Here is a 15,530-nt window from a genome sequence, read left to right on the forward strand (position 1 = left end):
GTAATATACCAGTGTCATGCATGCTTATTCACATATGCTGGACGTATGGATGCAAAAAAACCTTTTAATAAATATACGTTCGGTTTGTTTGGCTTATAAGTCGTACTTTTTCATCCAACGAACAATATTTTTCTCTCACAACAAATCAGCCAACAGTACTTTTAGCCATGGCTTATCAGCCAAGCGAATAGGACAATAGGGTTAGTTCTGGCCCCGTTCGCTGGTTTGAAACTTGGCTAAAATTGGCTGAAAACACTGTTCTGGCTGAAATGTTGTGAGAGAAAAGCACTGTTCTGACTGAAAAAAAAAGCCAAATAAGTCAAACTTCAGACCAGCCGAACGGGGCCATAGATTGATATGTGTGGGCTTATAGACAAGCCTGCTTTGAATTGGGAGTCAATTTTGGAGTGAGGGTCAGCAATTTCCTTTCATTGGTTCCAAGTCCAAGCTTGGTTTAGGTTAAGAAACGATTGGGATTGTTCGCAGAAGAGACAGAGGGGAAGCCATTAAACAAAGTCCAAATGATTGACTCATAAGAGCCCAATTAGACGCTCCCCAAATCACAGCATTTTATTACAACAAACAGCTCACCCCCGTACTCGTACTCCCCGACTGCTCGCTTCGCTTTTTATCACTTCTTCCTTCTCGAACTACCTCCTTTTATTACTCTCCTCTCTCTCTCTCAAGTCTCAACCATCACCTCCGGCTCCAGTCCTCCACCTCCCACTCGCCCAAATCGGGAGGGGGACAAGGAGACGACGAATTAAAGCCTCGCCTCCCGTCCCCGCCCCCCCACCTCGTCGCCGGCGATGGCCGCCGACGGCGAGGCCGCCGGCGCGTACCGGGAGTTCAAGGCGCTGTCCGAGGTGGCGGACCGCAAGTTCGCGCGAGCGCGGGACCTGCCGCTCTACGGCGGCGGGGACCACCACAGCCGAAAGGCGTTCAAGGCATACACGCGGCTCTGGCGCCTGCAGCAGGAGCGCCGCCGCGAGCTCGTCGCCGGCGGCCTCCGCCGCTGGGAGATCGGCGAGGTGGCCTCCCGGATCGGCCAGCTCTACTACGCGCGCTACCTCCGCACCGCCGAGCCGCGCTCGCTCGTCGGCGCCTACGTCTTCTACGAGGCCATCTACAGCCGCGGCTACTTTGGCGCCGCCGCGGCGGCGGCGGGGGCGGACGGCGGCGGCGGTAGCCGGCACCAGGCGCTCCTGATCCGGTACAAGGAGCTTCGGTTTATCGCGCGGTTCCTCGTCGTGGCCATGCTGATGCGGCGGGCCGAGGCGGTGGACCACCTCGCTGGACGCCTACGTGCGCTCGTCGAGGAGACGAAAGCCGCGTACCCCGTAAGAAGCATGCCTATCTAGTTGCCTTGCCTATTTTGAATTGGGGAACCTGAGTGAAATTTACGAGGCGTGTTTTCGGCTGCACATTTAGGGTCCTATAGCCCTGAGGAGATGATTTTACTTTTTAATTTAGCGGTGAAGAGTTTGATTTTATATTCATGTTAAGGTTGGCCGCGCGTCACTAACAGTGCTCTCTTTGAGTTGGAGGAACCTCCGCATTGGGTATTTTGAGTTCATCTGCTTCTCGGCCAGTGGTTTTCTGTTCGCTTAATTGGCTTGTTCAATGTGAGTTGGCGTGCCAAAATTTTCTTTTCCTTTGTATTCCGGTCTTACTGAACTTATTGTCATGATTTTGCTTCCTTCTTGTGCCCACCCTAGTTGCAGTAGATAATAACCACAGCTTTTTATTGTGGGGATTAGCGGCAAACGGGGAGAATCAGGAGTCAGCAGGGTGCAGTTAGAAGCTTGTTTTGGTTTCTATCTGTTACCTGCTAAATTAGAGGCAGCAGATGGGTTTTTGTCTGCTGGTTCGGTTATTCCAAGGTGTCTCTGAGTACAAACAAAGGAGCTACTAGAACAATGCTTCAAGCGAAATTGACTGTTGGGAACATAACACCACCCGCTGCTTATGGTGCTTAATTGAAGAAAATGAGATATATGCCATGCTTGTGTAATGAATATTTTTCTATCCTAAACAAAAGATGGGCATTTTTTGGAAGTTTTGACGTTTGTAGTTTGTTTGCGTGTTTCTTATTTTTTTATTCCAGTTCATTCATATCAATATGTGCATACTACCATCTACTTCTATCCTGATCACAACATTGTGACCTTGTACATTTTAGAAAACAAACTTCAAGGAATGGAAGCAAGTGCTTCAAGAACTTGGCAGATTTTTGAAGGCTGATGGAGCATACAAAGGATCTAGATCACTAAGATATGACAACTTGTTTGATTCTTATCCATCAAACCTTTCATCTATTGCACGATTCCATTCAAAAAGGGTGCTGAAACTGAAGGAAGCTGTGCTAACAAGCTACCGCAGAAATGAGGTTACAGATAACTGTTACCCTGTTGAAAATAATTTTAATATTCATCTAATTTTTCATTTGTCTTTCACGATAATGTGCTGAACAGTTGAAAATATCTCTCACAGCCTTCTTTTTTGTGGAATGCAGATCAAGTTCACAGAACTAACTTTGGATACATTCAGAATGCTGCAGTGTTTGGAATGGGAGCCCACTGGGTCTTATCAGATTGCTGCTAAAGAACTTACAGAAAATGGCACTGTAAGTGATCAGAGTGGACCCTCTGGTCTGATTGATATTCACCTGTCAACAGAAATATCTGATGGAAGTCTTCCTTCAAATCCTCAAAAAGCAATCATATATCATCCTACAGCCGCTCATCTTTTAGCGGTATGTGGTTACCCTGATCGTTCCTTTCCCTTTTAAAGTCCATCTTTTGCTTAACATTGGTAGGCACATGAACTTCTGGTAGGATTGCATATTTCCTTGTAAGAAATTCTTTTTTCAGAACATGAATCATTAGTGTTTTAGTGCTAAGGTGTGCCAATGCTCCTATTCATTATGATGACAATGCTATATGCTAATATGATTGATTTTGTTCACTATATACCTCAGTTGGGGGGTCAAACCATAAGAAAGAGTACCAACTTATCATGAATCACATGCTTTTAGCAAAGAAAGGGGATAAGTATACTTCCATAAGCATATTGTAGTGAGAAAGAAGTGGTTTTCCGGCACACCTTCAGCAACATTGGTTTGGCAGCCTGACCCGATTCCCTCAGCATGTTCTGGGTGTGTTCATACTTAGGCCTTCACTTCATCTGAAACAATACTATTATATCAGAGAAATGAGAACCCCCCCCCCCCCCCCCCCCCACCCCCACCCCCTTCCTATAGAACCTTATTTCCATAGTGTTGATTCATAGTTTTACAATACAGGTTCTAGCAACAATTTGTGAAGAGCTCTCTCAAGATAGCATTTTACTCATCTATATATCAGCGTCAGGTTAGTTCTTTCTCTGGCACTACAATTTATGTTGCACTTTTGTTTTCAATCACTTCTAAGATTTGTGATTATCTTGTCAGGTTCTGCTGAGCATAGTTTTGCTAGTCAAAAGCTTGGCTCTAGCTCATCGTCTCGTGCGAGGGCTGCTTCTGCCTTCCCCATTGATAAGCCAAATTCACATATCAGTTCTGATAATCATCTATGGCTTGGTCCCCGTGGAAGTGGAGGTAAGCTCTATGGCAATGTTCTGTTCCAACAAATTCCACTAACTATAGGATGGCTAGATCAGTGGATCCCTTTCTTTTAGGATGGCATACCCTGCACTTGCTTTTTTACACTATTGTCTTTCTTTCAGGTCCAAACAATCTTTATCCGGAAGATCTGATTCCATTTACAAGATATCCACTGTTCCTTGTAATTGATAGTGAAAATAGCCATGCATTCAAGGCAGGTTTGTCAGAACTTAATCTTGGCTTGTAGAAGAAAACCATTACCATCGGCACTCTATTGCTTTTCTGAACTAACATATTTAGCAGATTGCACATGCCATCCTTTTTTCCTGCACACATGTTAATGTTTTATTGTTTCCTTTTGCATTTGAACGGTTGCATATACTCATTTGGTTCTCAAGGTGAACTTATCTCCTAGTGGAAAAAATGCGAGCATTTACAATGGTTTCTTCAACATTATTGTTGTCTGGTTCGATCTATCTTTAAACATCTAGAATATCTTTAGATGGTTTTCAGCTTGTTAACTGGTAATAGCAGAGGATAGCTAAGGACTGATTTGTAGCGTTGTGTGAATAAGCTGGAATTGTAGTTGGAGCTTGGGCGTGATTATTGTTAAGGAGCCTTCTGTTTGTATTGGAATGTTTAGATGAAATATATGCCTCCTTTTGTACATGAAAAAACCCCAACTTGCTTGTTAGCATGTGAACCCATCCTTAAAGTCTCCAATCTGTCTGTAGCAGTACTGCCTAACAAAATTCTTTGAGCAAATTATCATTTTGTTGTGTAATTTGCCAGGCCATACATAATGCAGAGAAGGGAGAACCAGCTGCTTTATTACTTTCTCCTAGGACATCATCAGCCATGCCTGGAGTAGAATCCACGGCTCACGGAAGCCAGTTTACATACTTCCTCACTGCTCCAATGCAAGCCTTCTGCCAACTGGCTGGAATAACTTCTGACATAGACACCGTATGTTCTCTGTTTGAGGAGTTGACTATTCCTTATTCCCTAAAAAAAATCATTTCTATAGTTAGATTTGTGCTGCTTGGTTTTCAGGATACGTACGCAAATGCAGAGAACATACTTTTCTCTGCTTTGGAAGAATACGAAGGAATCCTCTGCACTTCTGTTGGGTTAAACAATGTCTGGGGGCAAATTTTACCAGACCCATTTCTCAGACGGCTGATTCTCAGGTACCCTATACATATATTTTCGACATTCAAAGCTATATATATGGACATCTGGCACTTAGCTGTAACATTAATTTAGCAATGTGACTTGGAAAAAGGTGTATTGGCTTCATTTTCTTAAATAATAGATATGAATAAAAACATTGTTACATTGCTTGCATCTCTTTTGGCTTGGAAAAAATTATAGTTTAACCCTCAATCCATCTCATTTCTGCCATTTATGGATCTCAAATCAGGCTACTCCTTCAAAGTATGTCCAGAAAAAAGAAGAAAAAAAGGAAAAAGAAATGGGCATAAACAGTTGAAAATGGCTGTCAACTTGTATGTAGTATTTCCAACAAATTGCACCAGTTTATTGTCGCTATAGTATTTCTTTTACATACTTGCCTCTAAAAATGCAGTATTTCAAAAGAGAAGGCACATTGAGAGTAGCTACCAAGCAAGTAATGGTCCATTAGATGCTTGGTGCTGACATGTTGAGGGTTGTGTAGGAGTTAGTAACCATTAACTATGCATGTTAGGGGAAAGAAGGGGTGTTATAAATTTATCTTTCCTAGTTCATCAGCAACCTTACAGGCGATGTTAAAAAGTTCTAACGAACTTATGATGCCAGCAAAATGATTATGTTCTGGGAAAATATGATGCCGAAAAAGTAGTACAAATGTTATTTGATTTGTCCTTGACTGTTATGTTTTTTGAGATGTTTTTCTTCCCTTCGTAAAGGACAGGGTGCCTTTGGGTAATATATGATTGAACATATGGCATTCTCTGACTTCACGTTTCTTGAAAATCCATTGATACAATTGATTTGAATATTTAGTTCTATTTTTCCTGCAGTATGAACCATTTGGAATTATGCCCTGCGCTAGCTAATTATTTTTCCCATTGCAGGTTTATTTTCTGTCGAGCAGTGCTCTTCTATTTCCACTCAGATGAGCACGAACATCTACCGACCTGCCTACCCAGTCTTCCAGAGTCAGTCTCTCCAAATGCAGAAGCCATCAGAACACCTATCCTTTCGCTCGCAGAAAACCTTGTCGTCAGCGATCGGTTTAACTTCGCACGCAACAAGAAATGATGATCAGCAGCAATAACCATAACTCATGCCTTCTGTAGATACCTCCGTGGTAAATATAGTCCAGCAATTTGTTGATTGTTTTGCATTTATACAGCCAACGGAGCAATGACTCGGCACCAACTAGCTGCTGCTGCTGCAGCAGCAGCCTGGATGGTGTGAATTGAATGGCGATATGAAGAATTTTGACCTGCTGCTTCATCTCCGTTGAGCGTCTGTACAAGTTTGTTTAGGTGTTCCTAATTTGCTCTAGGCACTGTAGGCATGTAGCCGTGTCTTCGATTTTTCTTTTTTGTTGTCTTGGAGAGGACGGTTTGTAAGCTGGAAGAGGCGTTTTTTAAGTACTCTGGAAGGCAGATTGTTTTGTAGAGTTTGGTTAGCTCAGCATATTTTACGGCAGTTTACGATATCCAACTTTCATTGCGCTATGTTTGCCTCGTGCTCCCAACTTTTGTAATTGTTTGTTGTTCTGGTTCAAAATTGCTCAACCTCATTCGGTCTTGCTACTTTCCGGTGTTTCATGGATTGGTAATCAGAACGTGCCTAAAGTTCGACCAGGTACAGTATCATCCAGTTAATGTGGATAAATTAGTCTTGAGTGAAATGAAGCTGTATAGATGCCAAAGTTTACCACCTGTGTGCCAATTCTATGACGATGGTAGTTGAATTCAGAATCCCAGTTTCGGTGTTTTCCCCTTACCATGTGCTGGGCTCTCGCAGTTCCAAGCTCCAACTATAAGGGCTCGGCGGTGACAGGCTGACGGCGCACGCCATGGACGGTGACCGGAGCGAGGTGCAGCGGCTGTACGACGCGTGCGGCGCCGTGTTCTCGCCGTGGAGGGGAGGAGGGCTGCCGATGCTCACGCAGATCAGGTGGCTGCAGGACATCCTCGGTACGTCACGGAGCGAGGTGCAGCGGCTGTACGACGCGTGCGGCGCCGTGTTCTCGCCGTGGAGGGGAGGAGGGCTGCCGACGCTCACGCAGATCAGGTGGCTGCAGGACATCCTCGGTACGTCACGTCTCACGACCTCATCGTGCATTCGTGCGTCTTGGGGCTCCATCGGGGTACGGCCACAGGCCTCATGAGCATTCCGTCAGTATTTTGTTCCTCGCACGCAGACGGGATGAAGGCGGCCGACGTCGGGATCCACGTCGGCGGCGGAGATGGCGAGAGGTCCTCCTCCTCCTCTTGGGACGACGAGAGGAGCCCGCGGGGGCGGCGGTTTCTCTCGGCGCGGGCATTCACGCGGATCACCTACGTGCACATCCACGAGTGCGACGATTTCTCGGTACGCGCGCCCGTTTTTCTTCTTCACTCGATGAAAAACGGCTTATACGAGCTCACGAAACAACTGCACGGCTAGTAGTATTCTGTGTATCTGACGTTATTATTCTACGAAAAGAAATTACGTGACGGTAATTCCACTGCTCAATCCAGAAGTCCGCCCTGTTTTGGGATAAGGGTGACAGGGCGTAGAATAAATAAAGGAAGAAAAATAAAGTGAAAGAGATGGATTGAGTGACAAACCAAGTGGGCTATTTGACGTGCTAGGCTAGGCACACTGAAAAGTTGAGTTCATGCATGCAGGCGGTTTAGCCAAGGTGGTGGCGGTGGACGAGCTCCGGGAGGCGCCGTGCAAGGCGTCGGTGCTGTTCCCCCGGAGCGGCGGCAACATCCACGCCCTCACTGCCGTCACGCCGTGCGCTCTCCTCGACGTGCTCGCGCCGCCGTACGCGGAGGACCTTGGGCGCCCGTCCACCTATTTCTGCGACACCCCTATTCCTGCTCTCCCAGGTACCTTCTTTATATATATGTTTGTCGTTTTGGCACAGCATTTAAGCGTCCAGGTTCACAGGGTAGTCCATGCATCCGGACACAATGACGCCCAGGTTCAAACAACGTTTGATGCACCTCGTTCAAGGCTATAACGACTAATATATCGGGACAGAGGGAGTATGTATCATGTATGCCAGACCCTTTTTTATGTATATGTCGATAATACCGTAACGATTTCTTTCGCCTCTTGTTTTGCTAAGCCGTACAAAGACTCTAAAGAAGTGACGACGATGATACCATCTGTAATCTGTTCAGGTTTTGCAGTACTGGAAGAGGTACGCCTGCCTGAGGATTTTCGTGTTGTTGGCGCCCCATACGTAGGGCCCGAGCTCGCGGTAGATATGGAATTGTATGATGATGACTAGATAGCTCACTGTTTTTCTGAAGTGGCAATGTGCAAGTTGTGTGTCTCTGGAGAATGCATTGTGACATTGTGTGTCGTGTCTTTTGCTTGTAAATACATTTCCACTCCGCAGTTCATTCTGAGATTTGTCTTTGTTTGAATCTGTGTAGATAGCAATTGGGTGATCCAAGGATAACCATCACTTTTTTTTAGTCTTATTAGATATAAAATGGAGGGTCTAGATCAAATCTCCTCTCTTCACTTAATCTTTTCCATTTCTTCTTCCTCCACGTGCTTGTGCCCAACCACGGTCTCGAGTCTCGAACGAGTTGCTTGCCCCGCTGCCTTCGCCTCCGCCTCCTACTAGCCCGGTTCCGGTGGCTCCCCCTCAGCCGAATCCGTCGCCCTCGACCATGACCCGACTCTAAAATCCATAGGATGTGTCTCCTCTCCTCCATCTTCTTCATCTCAAGCGGAGCTCCCCCGCCACCATCGTGTCCGCCCGGCTCCGGTGGCACCTCACAACCTTCGCTGCCGCCTACAACCGCCGCCATGCTAACCCGGTGGAGGTCACTAGGCTCTCTCCGTCATGCCCCCGCCCTTGCTCCACCCAACCGCCTTCCCCAACTGCCCGGCCGGCAGCGCCACCATCGCCTCGCCCTAGGCCACCCCTACGCCCACCACCATCGCTGAGCCAACCTTCTCCCATAGCAATCCTTCTATGCCCACCGGAGTTGGGAAAGAAGAACATGTGACACTTTTTGACTGAACAAAAAAATTCAAGTTAGCTTTGCTCCTTTCTTATGCGCTTGTTTGGTTCGTTGCTAGAGTTTGCCACACTTCAAACATTTCCTGTTTATACTTATATATATCATTTTGTTTCCAAGAGTTACACCAATAAGATTAATGTATGCAATCGTGCTCGTGCCCTGTGTTTTAATCAAATTGATCAGCAGAATAAGCTAAACACATGATGTAACTTTTGGCTAAGCTACCGTCATCATATTATAGGCAATGTCTCAATTATTTCCCACTATCAGCAATGAGCGCAGCTCAGGAACCACGACCATAGGTAGGTGCAAAACTTACACTGTTACAAACAATGCATGTCAACATATTAGTACCATATATCAGGGCTCGTCTCTTCTGAATCACCACCCTCACTGGAGCTCAGATGTCGACGACTCGGGACGCCACCGGCGAGCAGTTAGCAACGCGGCAGTTGCGCCGTATCTCCCCTTTCCTGGGGTTTTGCAGCTCCCCCATCTTGATCATCCCCTCGATGAAGGCCCTGAAGAAGGCGTCCTGGTCCTTGCTGAACCGCTTGACGACGCGGCGGGTCCTGGCGTTGTCAGAGAAGAGCGTCTGGTCGGAGTTGAGGAAGCCGCGGAGTGCGACGAGGTCCTTGAAGTACTGGTTGTCGAAGACGCGCGGGGTGGCGTCCAGGCCTCCCGTGACCTCCTCGTCGCCGCCCTTGGGGCAGAGCGCGTCGAGCGCGCGGCGGTAGGCAGCGTCCATGTGGGCGTCGGGGCGGCCGGATCCGGACTGGTTGTAGAGGCGGAAGACGATGGAGAAGCAGCGGGCCTCGCCGATGGAGTGCGAGCCCGAGAGCGCGACGAGGTCGGTGACGCTGAGGTTGAGCCCCGCGAAGAGGCTGATGAGCTTGCTCGCGTTGGCGCGCGGGCTCGGCATGATGTTGTCCGAGTCCTCCTGGCTCGCCGTCAGGCTGTCGTCGCGCCCGAGCCGCACCTCCCAGTTGGGCCCACCGGTCTGTGGCGACAGATCAAAACAAATGGAAGAGTCAGATGAAGTCAAACGACCTGACCCAACAGTCTCAAGTTTGAATACACACATATAAAAAATATTAATATTTATAATGAGCAATAACTAGTACTAGATTATTCACAAATTTTTTATAATAAATCTATTTGAAGATATAATATTAATATCTCTTATCTTTTATAAACTTAGTTAGATTTAAGATTGTTTTATTTATTGAGATTTCCAATCTTTTTGGATGGAGGGAGTAAGGTCCAACATTATATATTAGTAAGCCAGTGCAAACTATTTACTGACAATAATGGTGGTGAATGGCGGCATGACGCAGCATTCTTATGATCTCGCTTTTGTTTGTCTCACAAAAAAAAATCGAAACAAAATAAGGTTCGTTTGGATTCTTGGAATTGAATTTATTTTAATAATCATAATTTAGACATATATTAATTAAGCTAATATGGTGACTATAGATTATATTTATATATTATTGTTGGCTATACGAGAGAGATACTTATGTGTTGTATTTCTACTATAGGGGAGCGAACTAAAGAGTGTGTTATAAGTTCTAAAATATAAACATAAAATGTTGATCTATAGAATCAATTTTCATCTCCCACCCTATGAATTTGAGATATGCTTATATGTGAACCTTGAAAAGTGGTGCAATGTTAAATTCTAAGTCAAATAGCCTAATTTATTAAGTAGATTTTAATTCCTCCAAATAAAAAGATTAAACGGCCCCTAAAAGTGCATGGCTACCAGGAGCTTACAGGCCCACAGCGTGCCACACCCAAACAACATTAAGGTAAGTAGTATGCTACGACCATTTTCTCAAAAAAAAAAGAGACATAAGTACGTTTATGGGAAAATTTGATTAACCAAGAGTACTCATGGACCAATCTTTCAGTTGCAGGTACAGTATATTTGTCGGTGTTTCGGACCGGGGGTCCTCAACCAACTAGTGAATTTGTTCTGCGTGCTTCCTATTCCGGATGGTGATGCAAAGAGACACAAGGTTTATACTGGTTTAGGCAATCGAAGCCCTACGTCCAGTCTGAGAGGTCGATCTTGTATTCCTTGCACCGAAGTGCTCGTAGTAGGGGGTTACAAGCTAAGGGAGAGAGGGAACCAGTCCCAGGTCTCGGCAGGGTGTCGTGTGGGCCGTCTGAGACGTTCCTCTCAAGTGGCTGGAATGTGTGCGTTACGAGGTGTTCTTCGTCGTCCCCCCCCCCCCTAAGTGGCCCAAGTCCTCTTCTTTTATAGTTGAAGGGAGGACAAGGACAGTACATGTATTACTATGCGGCGTCGTGCCAATAGGGGTGGCACGTCCGAGCCCTGTGGCCTGTTCCTGTGGCGGCGTGGTCGTAGGAGTGGTCCGTCCTTGGAGTACTAGGGCGGCGTGGTTGTCCCATCAGATCCTGTGCGTCGTGGGAGCCCCGGGAATGCCTCGGAGTGGACGCGGCGGCGAACGTGCGAGCCACTGTGGACGGACTGTGCGCGAGGCCGAGACTTGGTCGGTGCCGAGGCTTACACTGCGGTGGGGGGGGTCTCGGCAGGCACGAACCCCAAGATCGCCGAGGCCCTGGTGTACAGTGCCGAGGCCTTGAGCGGGTGGCTGATCGTGGGTACAGCGTTAGGACACAGTGGCCGGTAATCCCCGTCGTACCCTGTCCCAGCCGGTATGGCGCTGATCGTGGACACAGTGTTAGGACACAGTGGCCGGTAATCCCCGCCGTGCCCTGTCCCGGCCGGTATGGCGCTGATGCGACCTCGGGTCGCGTCGGCCATTCTGTGGCGTTGAGCCACCGTCCGGCTGAGATTGCGGGAGTGGTTGAAGTATTAATGAGACGTGACGCGCTGTCGGGAGGGTCGACCGAGGCGAGGGGCGACGGGCTGCGGACGAGCTGGCCTCGAGCGACACGAAGAATGAGGCCTCGCGCGAGACAGAGATCAGGCTCCTTGCCGAGGCCTCGCGCGATACGGAGAATGCACCTCCTGCCGAGGCCTTCTGTGGAGAGCCTCGGGCGAGGCGGAGACGGCGTTCCCTGCCGAGGCCTTCCCTGGAGAGCCTCGGGCGAGGCGGAGACGGCGTTCCCTGCCGAGGCCTTCCCTGGAGAGCCTCGCACGAAGCGGAGTTTGCGTCAGGATGCCGAGACCTCCTGCTTGAGGCTCGAGGCGAGGAGGAGGAGGACCCAGTGGGCTCGGTCGTGGCGGGTGAGGGGCCCACAACTTACCTTCTAGTTTTTATTTTTTAGATGGGACTTTAGCGACCCTTTCGATATTTGCTTGGGGTACCCCGTTCTAAGGTACCCGACGACATTATACATTTCATTCCAAGGAACATCGACAGGTTTTGTACTACTATTACGTACGTTACGTGTAGTAGTACTCCTATACTATGATATCTCCTGCACCAATCAATCCCGTTGAACCACCTGTCGACTGTCTACTTGCCAAGGGAACAAGAAGAGCAAGCCGTAGTACACCCAGCGTCCCAGCGTGGGAGCCACAAGGGGCATGGGCGCATGGGCATCGTCGCTTGTTTCCACGCCGCGATTCGAACCTTCGTGACGAGGACCAAGGGAAAGCACGCGAAAAGTACTCTGTTCCACGGGAAATCTCGTCCCCATCATCATCGCCCAATCTGGGAGAAACAGAATCCCCACCTCGGCGACGGAAGGGCCGGCAGCTTTGCCATTCGCGGCGCCAGTGGCCGCACCCGCGGGGCCCGGTACGGGCTGTCCGCGCTAAACGCCGAAGCCTAGCAGCACTCTCGTGTCGTGCGCGCGGCGGGTCGGGCCTGGCCTTTCCCGGCTGGTTTGGTGCACCTGGTCTGGTCTGGCCGGCTGGGTCTCTGGCGCTCTCCCTGTCTGCAGTCTGCCAGTGGCCGTGAGGGAGGGAGGTGGTGTGACTGTGTGAGGTGCACGCGACACGAATGGAGACGGGTAGGCGCGTGATGCCAGTCCTGCATGTGCGCCTCATGCCCGCCGCCGCCGCGGCGGTTACAGGGTGCACACCTAGCTGGGATGTGCACCGTCCATGCATCGCCAGGCAACATGGTCAGTGCTAGGCAAATAATTGTGAACCGGTCCGCCAATTTGCACGTCAAATGTTTTTGGTGTAAATTTTGAAAGCATCAATTGATTTTTCCTATGAAAACTAGTAGGAGCATACTGTAGATTAATAAAGATTGTACTGTAGTAAAACGGAACGATGCATGCTTGGTCGTGGACTCGTGGTGCCCACACGCAAAGTGATGGGTGGCACCAACGATTACTTGCGGACAATCCTCGAATGCCCATTTTGGACGCACTTGAACGTTACCCAGGACTTGGAAGCCGAACGCGACGCGAGACTAGTGGCACGAAAGGCGTTCCGAGGAACGCGACGCGAGGCTAAATGGTGCAAAGGCCTTGTGCGGCACACGCCGCCTTGGTTTGGTTGTCGAGCAGCACGACACGAAGCACCCGTGCGCGCAGCGCTGCCGTGGTGGTAAAACCAAATCGTGAAAAAACTTTCCTAATTGATATTTCTTCTCTTGTCTCTTATTCGCGGTGGATCCTGAAACTGAGTGCTGCGGGAACACGATCCACGCAGAGTTCTGCACTGGAAACGCCAGGCAGCGAAACGCTGGATTCTGGAGTGCAAACGGCAGACAAAGGGGACGCGGATTTGAACCGGAAACGGCAGACAAAGCGGAAGCGAAACGCTGGGTTTCGCACGGCAAACGGCAGGCCGCGGTGAGATTAAGAGGAACGGCATGCGCATCGGCATCGCATATATCCGGCGAAGTGAACAGAGCAATGGATCTCTGCAGGGTGCGGGGGGAGGTGCGTACCAGGACGACGGCGTCGCGGGCGGCCATGATGACGATGTCGGCGCAGGAGACCACGCCGGGGCAGCGCTCCTCCAGCGCCTCCTTGATCTTGTCGACGACCTCGAACGAGCGCAGGGAGTCGATGTTGGACAGCGCGTCCTTCTCGCCGAGCATCGTCGGCGTGGCGTCCATCAGCACCGAGCCGTCGCACCCCTGCAGCCGCCCCGGCCCCGCCACCACCGGGAAGGAAAAACAGAGAGAAGCCATCGCGTCAGATCGACTGCAAACGGAGGAAGGAAAGGCACGTAGTAGGGCAGCCGGAGCGAGATGAGATGCGTGGGCGGGGCTCACGTTGACGAAGCAGTCGTGGAACTGGAGGCGCATGACGGAGGCGACGCTGCGGGCCTCGCGCGCGCGCGCGCGCGCCATGGTCTCGCGGACGATGTCCTCGGCCTCCGGGCACGTCTCGGCGTAGTACCCGACCTTGAGCTCCCTCGCCGCCGCCTCGCCGCGGCAGCAGAGGAACGCGAGGAACACGGCGACGGCGGCGACCAGGGGAAGGCGCCCGCGGGGGACCGCCATGGATAGAGAGAGAGAGGGGGAGGGGCGGGGCAAGGACGCCACGCTCTGGTGGTCCGCGGCTGTTCCGATCCGAGACGAGACGGGTCACACTGCACCGCACTGCACTGCACTTCGCCCTCTGCTCTGCTCGGCTGGGCTGTTTGGCACCGTACTAGTAGCGTCCAACTCGCGAGGCCACGGCGGCGGGCGGGTAGTTGCTGTGTTGATAATAAGGGGGGCTGGCCGCTGGCTGCAGGCGGGGAGGCCAATGAGCTGTCGGCACGGGGTTGGGGAGGAGGGCGCGGGGGCCGTGCGCGACACGGGGAGCTGTGTCAAGTTGTGGGCGGACGGGACGGCGCGAGCACGGGCGCCAGCCTCCAGCGCGCGGCCGGCCGGGTCGGCTCGCGTCGGGTGCGCCAGGCGCCGTTCCTACTACACCACCAAGACCTACCAGTACACTGTACACCACTAGCACGCGCCGGCCGGGCGCGACGGCTTCGGTCACACACGGTGTTTACGTTGGTGCGCGTGCGGCCGTGCGCGCGTCAAAGATATCCGCGCTCCGATCGTGCTCCGTGTCGCGGTGGAACTGTGGAAGATGCTGGCATCAACCCGGACTTTTCTGTGGGCGTCTGTGTGTCACTGTACGTGGACGGTAGTATTTGAGTTTTGCTGGCCTTTTGGAAATGTGAAAAGAACAGTCATTACTTATTCTGGTCAAAGGTATGAACGGTGGGAGAAATGATATGTAGATGTGGGGAAAAAAATGCGCATGGGATTCTCCATTATCTCGGATTGTTCATAAAGGAGGATTTACTCAGTAAAATTAAGGCCATGTTGGGTCCAGGTGACTAAAGGTTTTGGTCTCTTTTAGTCAATAAATTGTTAAACAAGATGACTAAAAAGTGACAAAACTGGTTTAGTCCTCTAGTCCTGAGGGTGACTAAAGAGAACTAAACCAGCTAAAAGACACCCCCTGTCCCTCATTAATGCACAGAAGAAGGGAGAGAGAAGAAGAAGAAGGGCATTTTGGTCTTTGTATATTCAGCCTGTTCGCTTATGCTAAAATTTGACTTATGCTTATGCTGAAATGTTGTGAGAGAAAAATATTGTTCCATGGCTGAAAAGTAGTTCTGAATAAGTTCAAGCGAACAGGGCTATTAGCTTTAATGGTCTTTGGTCCCTGGATCTAAACAGGTAGAGCTTGGACTAAACTTTAGTCCAGGGACTAAATGGAACCAAGCAGGCCTTAAGTGAAATCTTTAGCTAATATTCTAACTAATATCTTTCCTACCACCAAACTAACAATTAGTTGTTAGCTTGTTTTTT

General features: G+C 49.6%; 3 protein-coding genes across 4 annotated transcripts; 2 read left to right on the plus strand and 1 right to left on the minus strand.

Annotated features, from left to right (window-relative positions):
- Positions 1 to 613: 613 nt before the first annotated feature.
- LOC136549924 (uncharacterized) lies at positions 614 to 6,374 on the plus strand. Of its 2 annotated transcripts, XM_066541359.1 has the most exons (9): positions 614 to 1,340; positions 2,183 to 2,389; positions 2,516 to 2,755; positions 3,305 to 3,371; positions 3,452 to 3,598; positions 3,727 to 3,818; positions 4,397 to 4,570; positions 4,658 to 4,794; positions 5,683 to 6,374. In XM_066541359.1, the coding sequence occupies exons 1-9, from the start codon at positions 810 to 812 to the stop codon at positions 5,867 to 5,869; spliced, it is 1,782 nt and encodes a 593-aa protein (XP_066397456.1). In that variant the 5' UTR covers positions 614 to 809; the 3' UTR covers positions 5,870 to 6,374. The 2 variants fall into 2 exon arrangements, with proteins under 2 accessions (XP_066397456.1, XP_066397457.1); XM_066541360.1 differs by lacking the exons at positions 4,658 to 4,794; positions 5,683 to 6,374 and having other exon boundaries at positions 3,727 to 3,822; positions 4,397 to 4,539.
- Positions 6,375 to 6,638: 264 nt separating this feature from the next.
- LOC136549927 (plant cysteine oxidase 1-like) lies at positions 6,639 to 8,140 on the plus strand. Its single transcript, XM_066541362.1, is given in 4 exon segments — positions 6,639 to 6,759; positions 6,987 to 7,340; positions 7,456 to 7,662; positions 7,960 to 8,140. Coding segments are annotated over 4 exon segments (792 nt in total). The 3' UTR covers positions 8,070 to 8,140.
- An 883-nt stretch (positions 8,141 to 9,023) lies between these two features.
- Positions 9,024 to 14,416, minus strand: LOC136549925 (peroxidase 17-like). Its single transcript, XM_066541361.1, has 3 exons — positions 13,992 to 14,416; positions 13,662 to 13,853; positions 9,024 to 9,817 (listed from the first exon to the last, which is right to left on the minus strand). The coding sequence occupies exons 1-3, from the start codon at positions 14,220 to 14,222 to the stop codon at positions 9,218 to 9,220; spliced, it is 1,023 nt and encodes a 340-aa protein (XP_066397458.1). The 5' UTR covers positions 14,223 to 14,416; the 3' UTR covers positions 9,024 to 9,217.
- Between the last annotated feature and the right edge of the window lie 1,114 nt (positions 14,417 to 15,530).

This window comes from Miscanthus floridulus, chromosome 4 (genome assembly GCF_019320115.1).
Source record: "Miscanthus floridulus cultivar M001 chromosome 4, ASM1932011v1, whole genome shotgun sequence".
Classification (NCBI taxonomy): Eukaryota; Viridiplantae; Streptophyta; class Magnoliopsida; order Poales; family Poaceae; genus Miscanthus; species Miscanthus floridulus.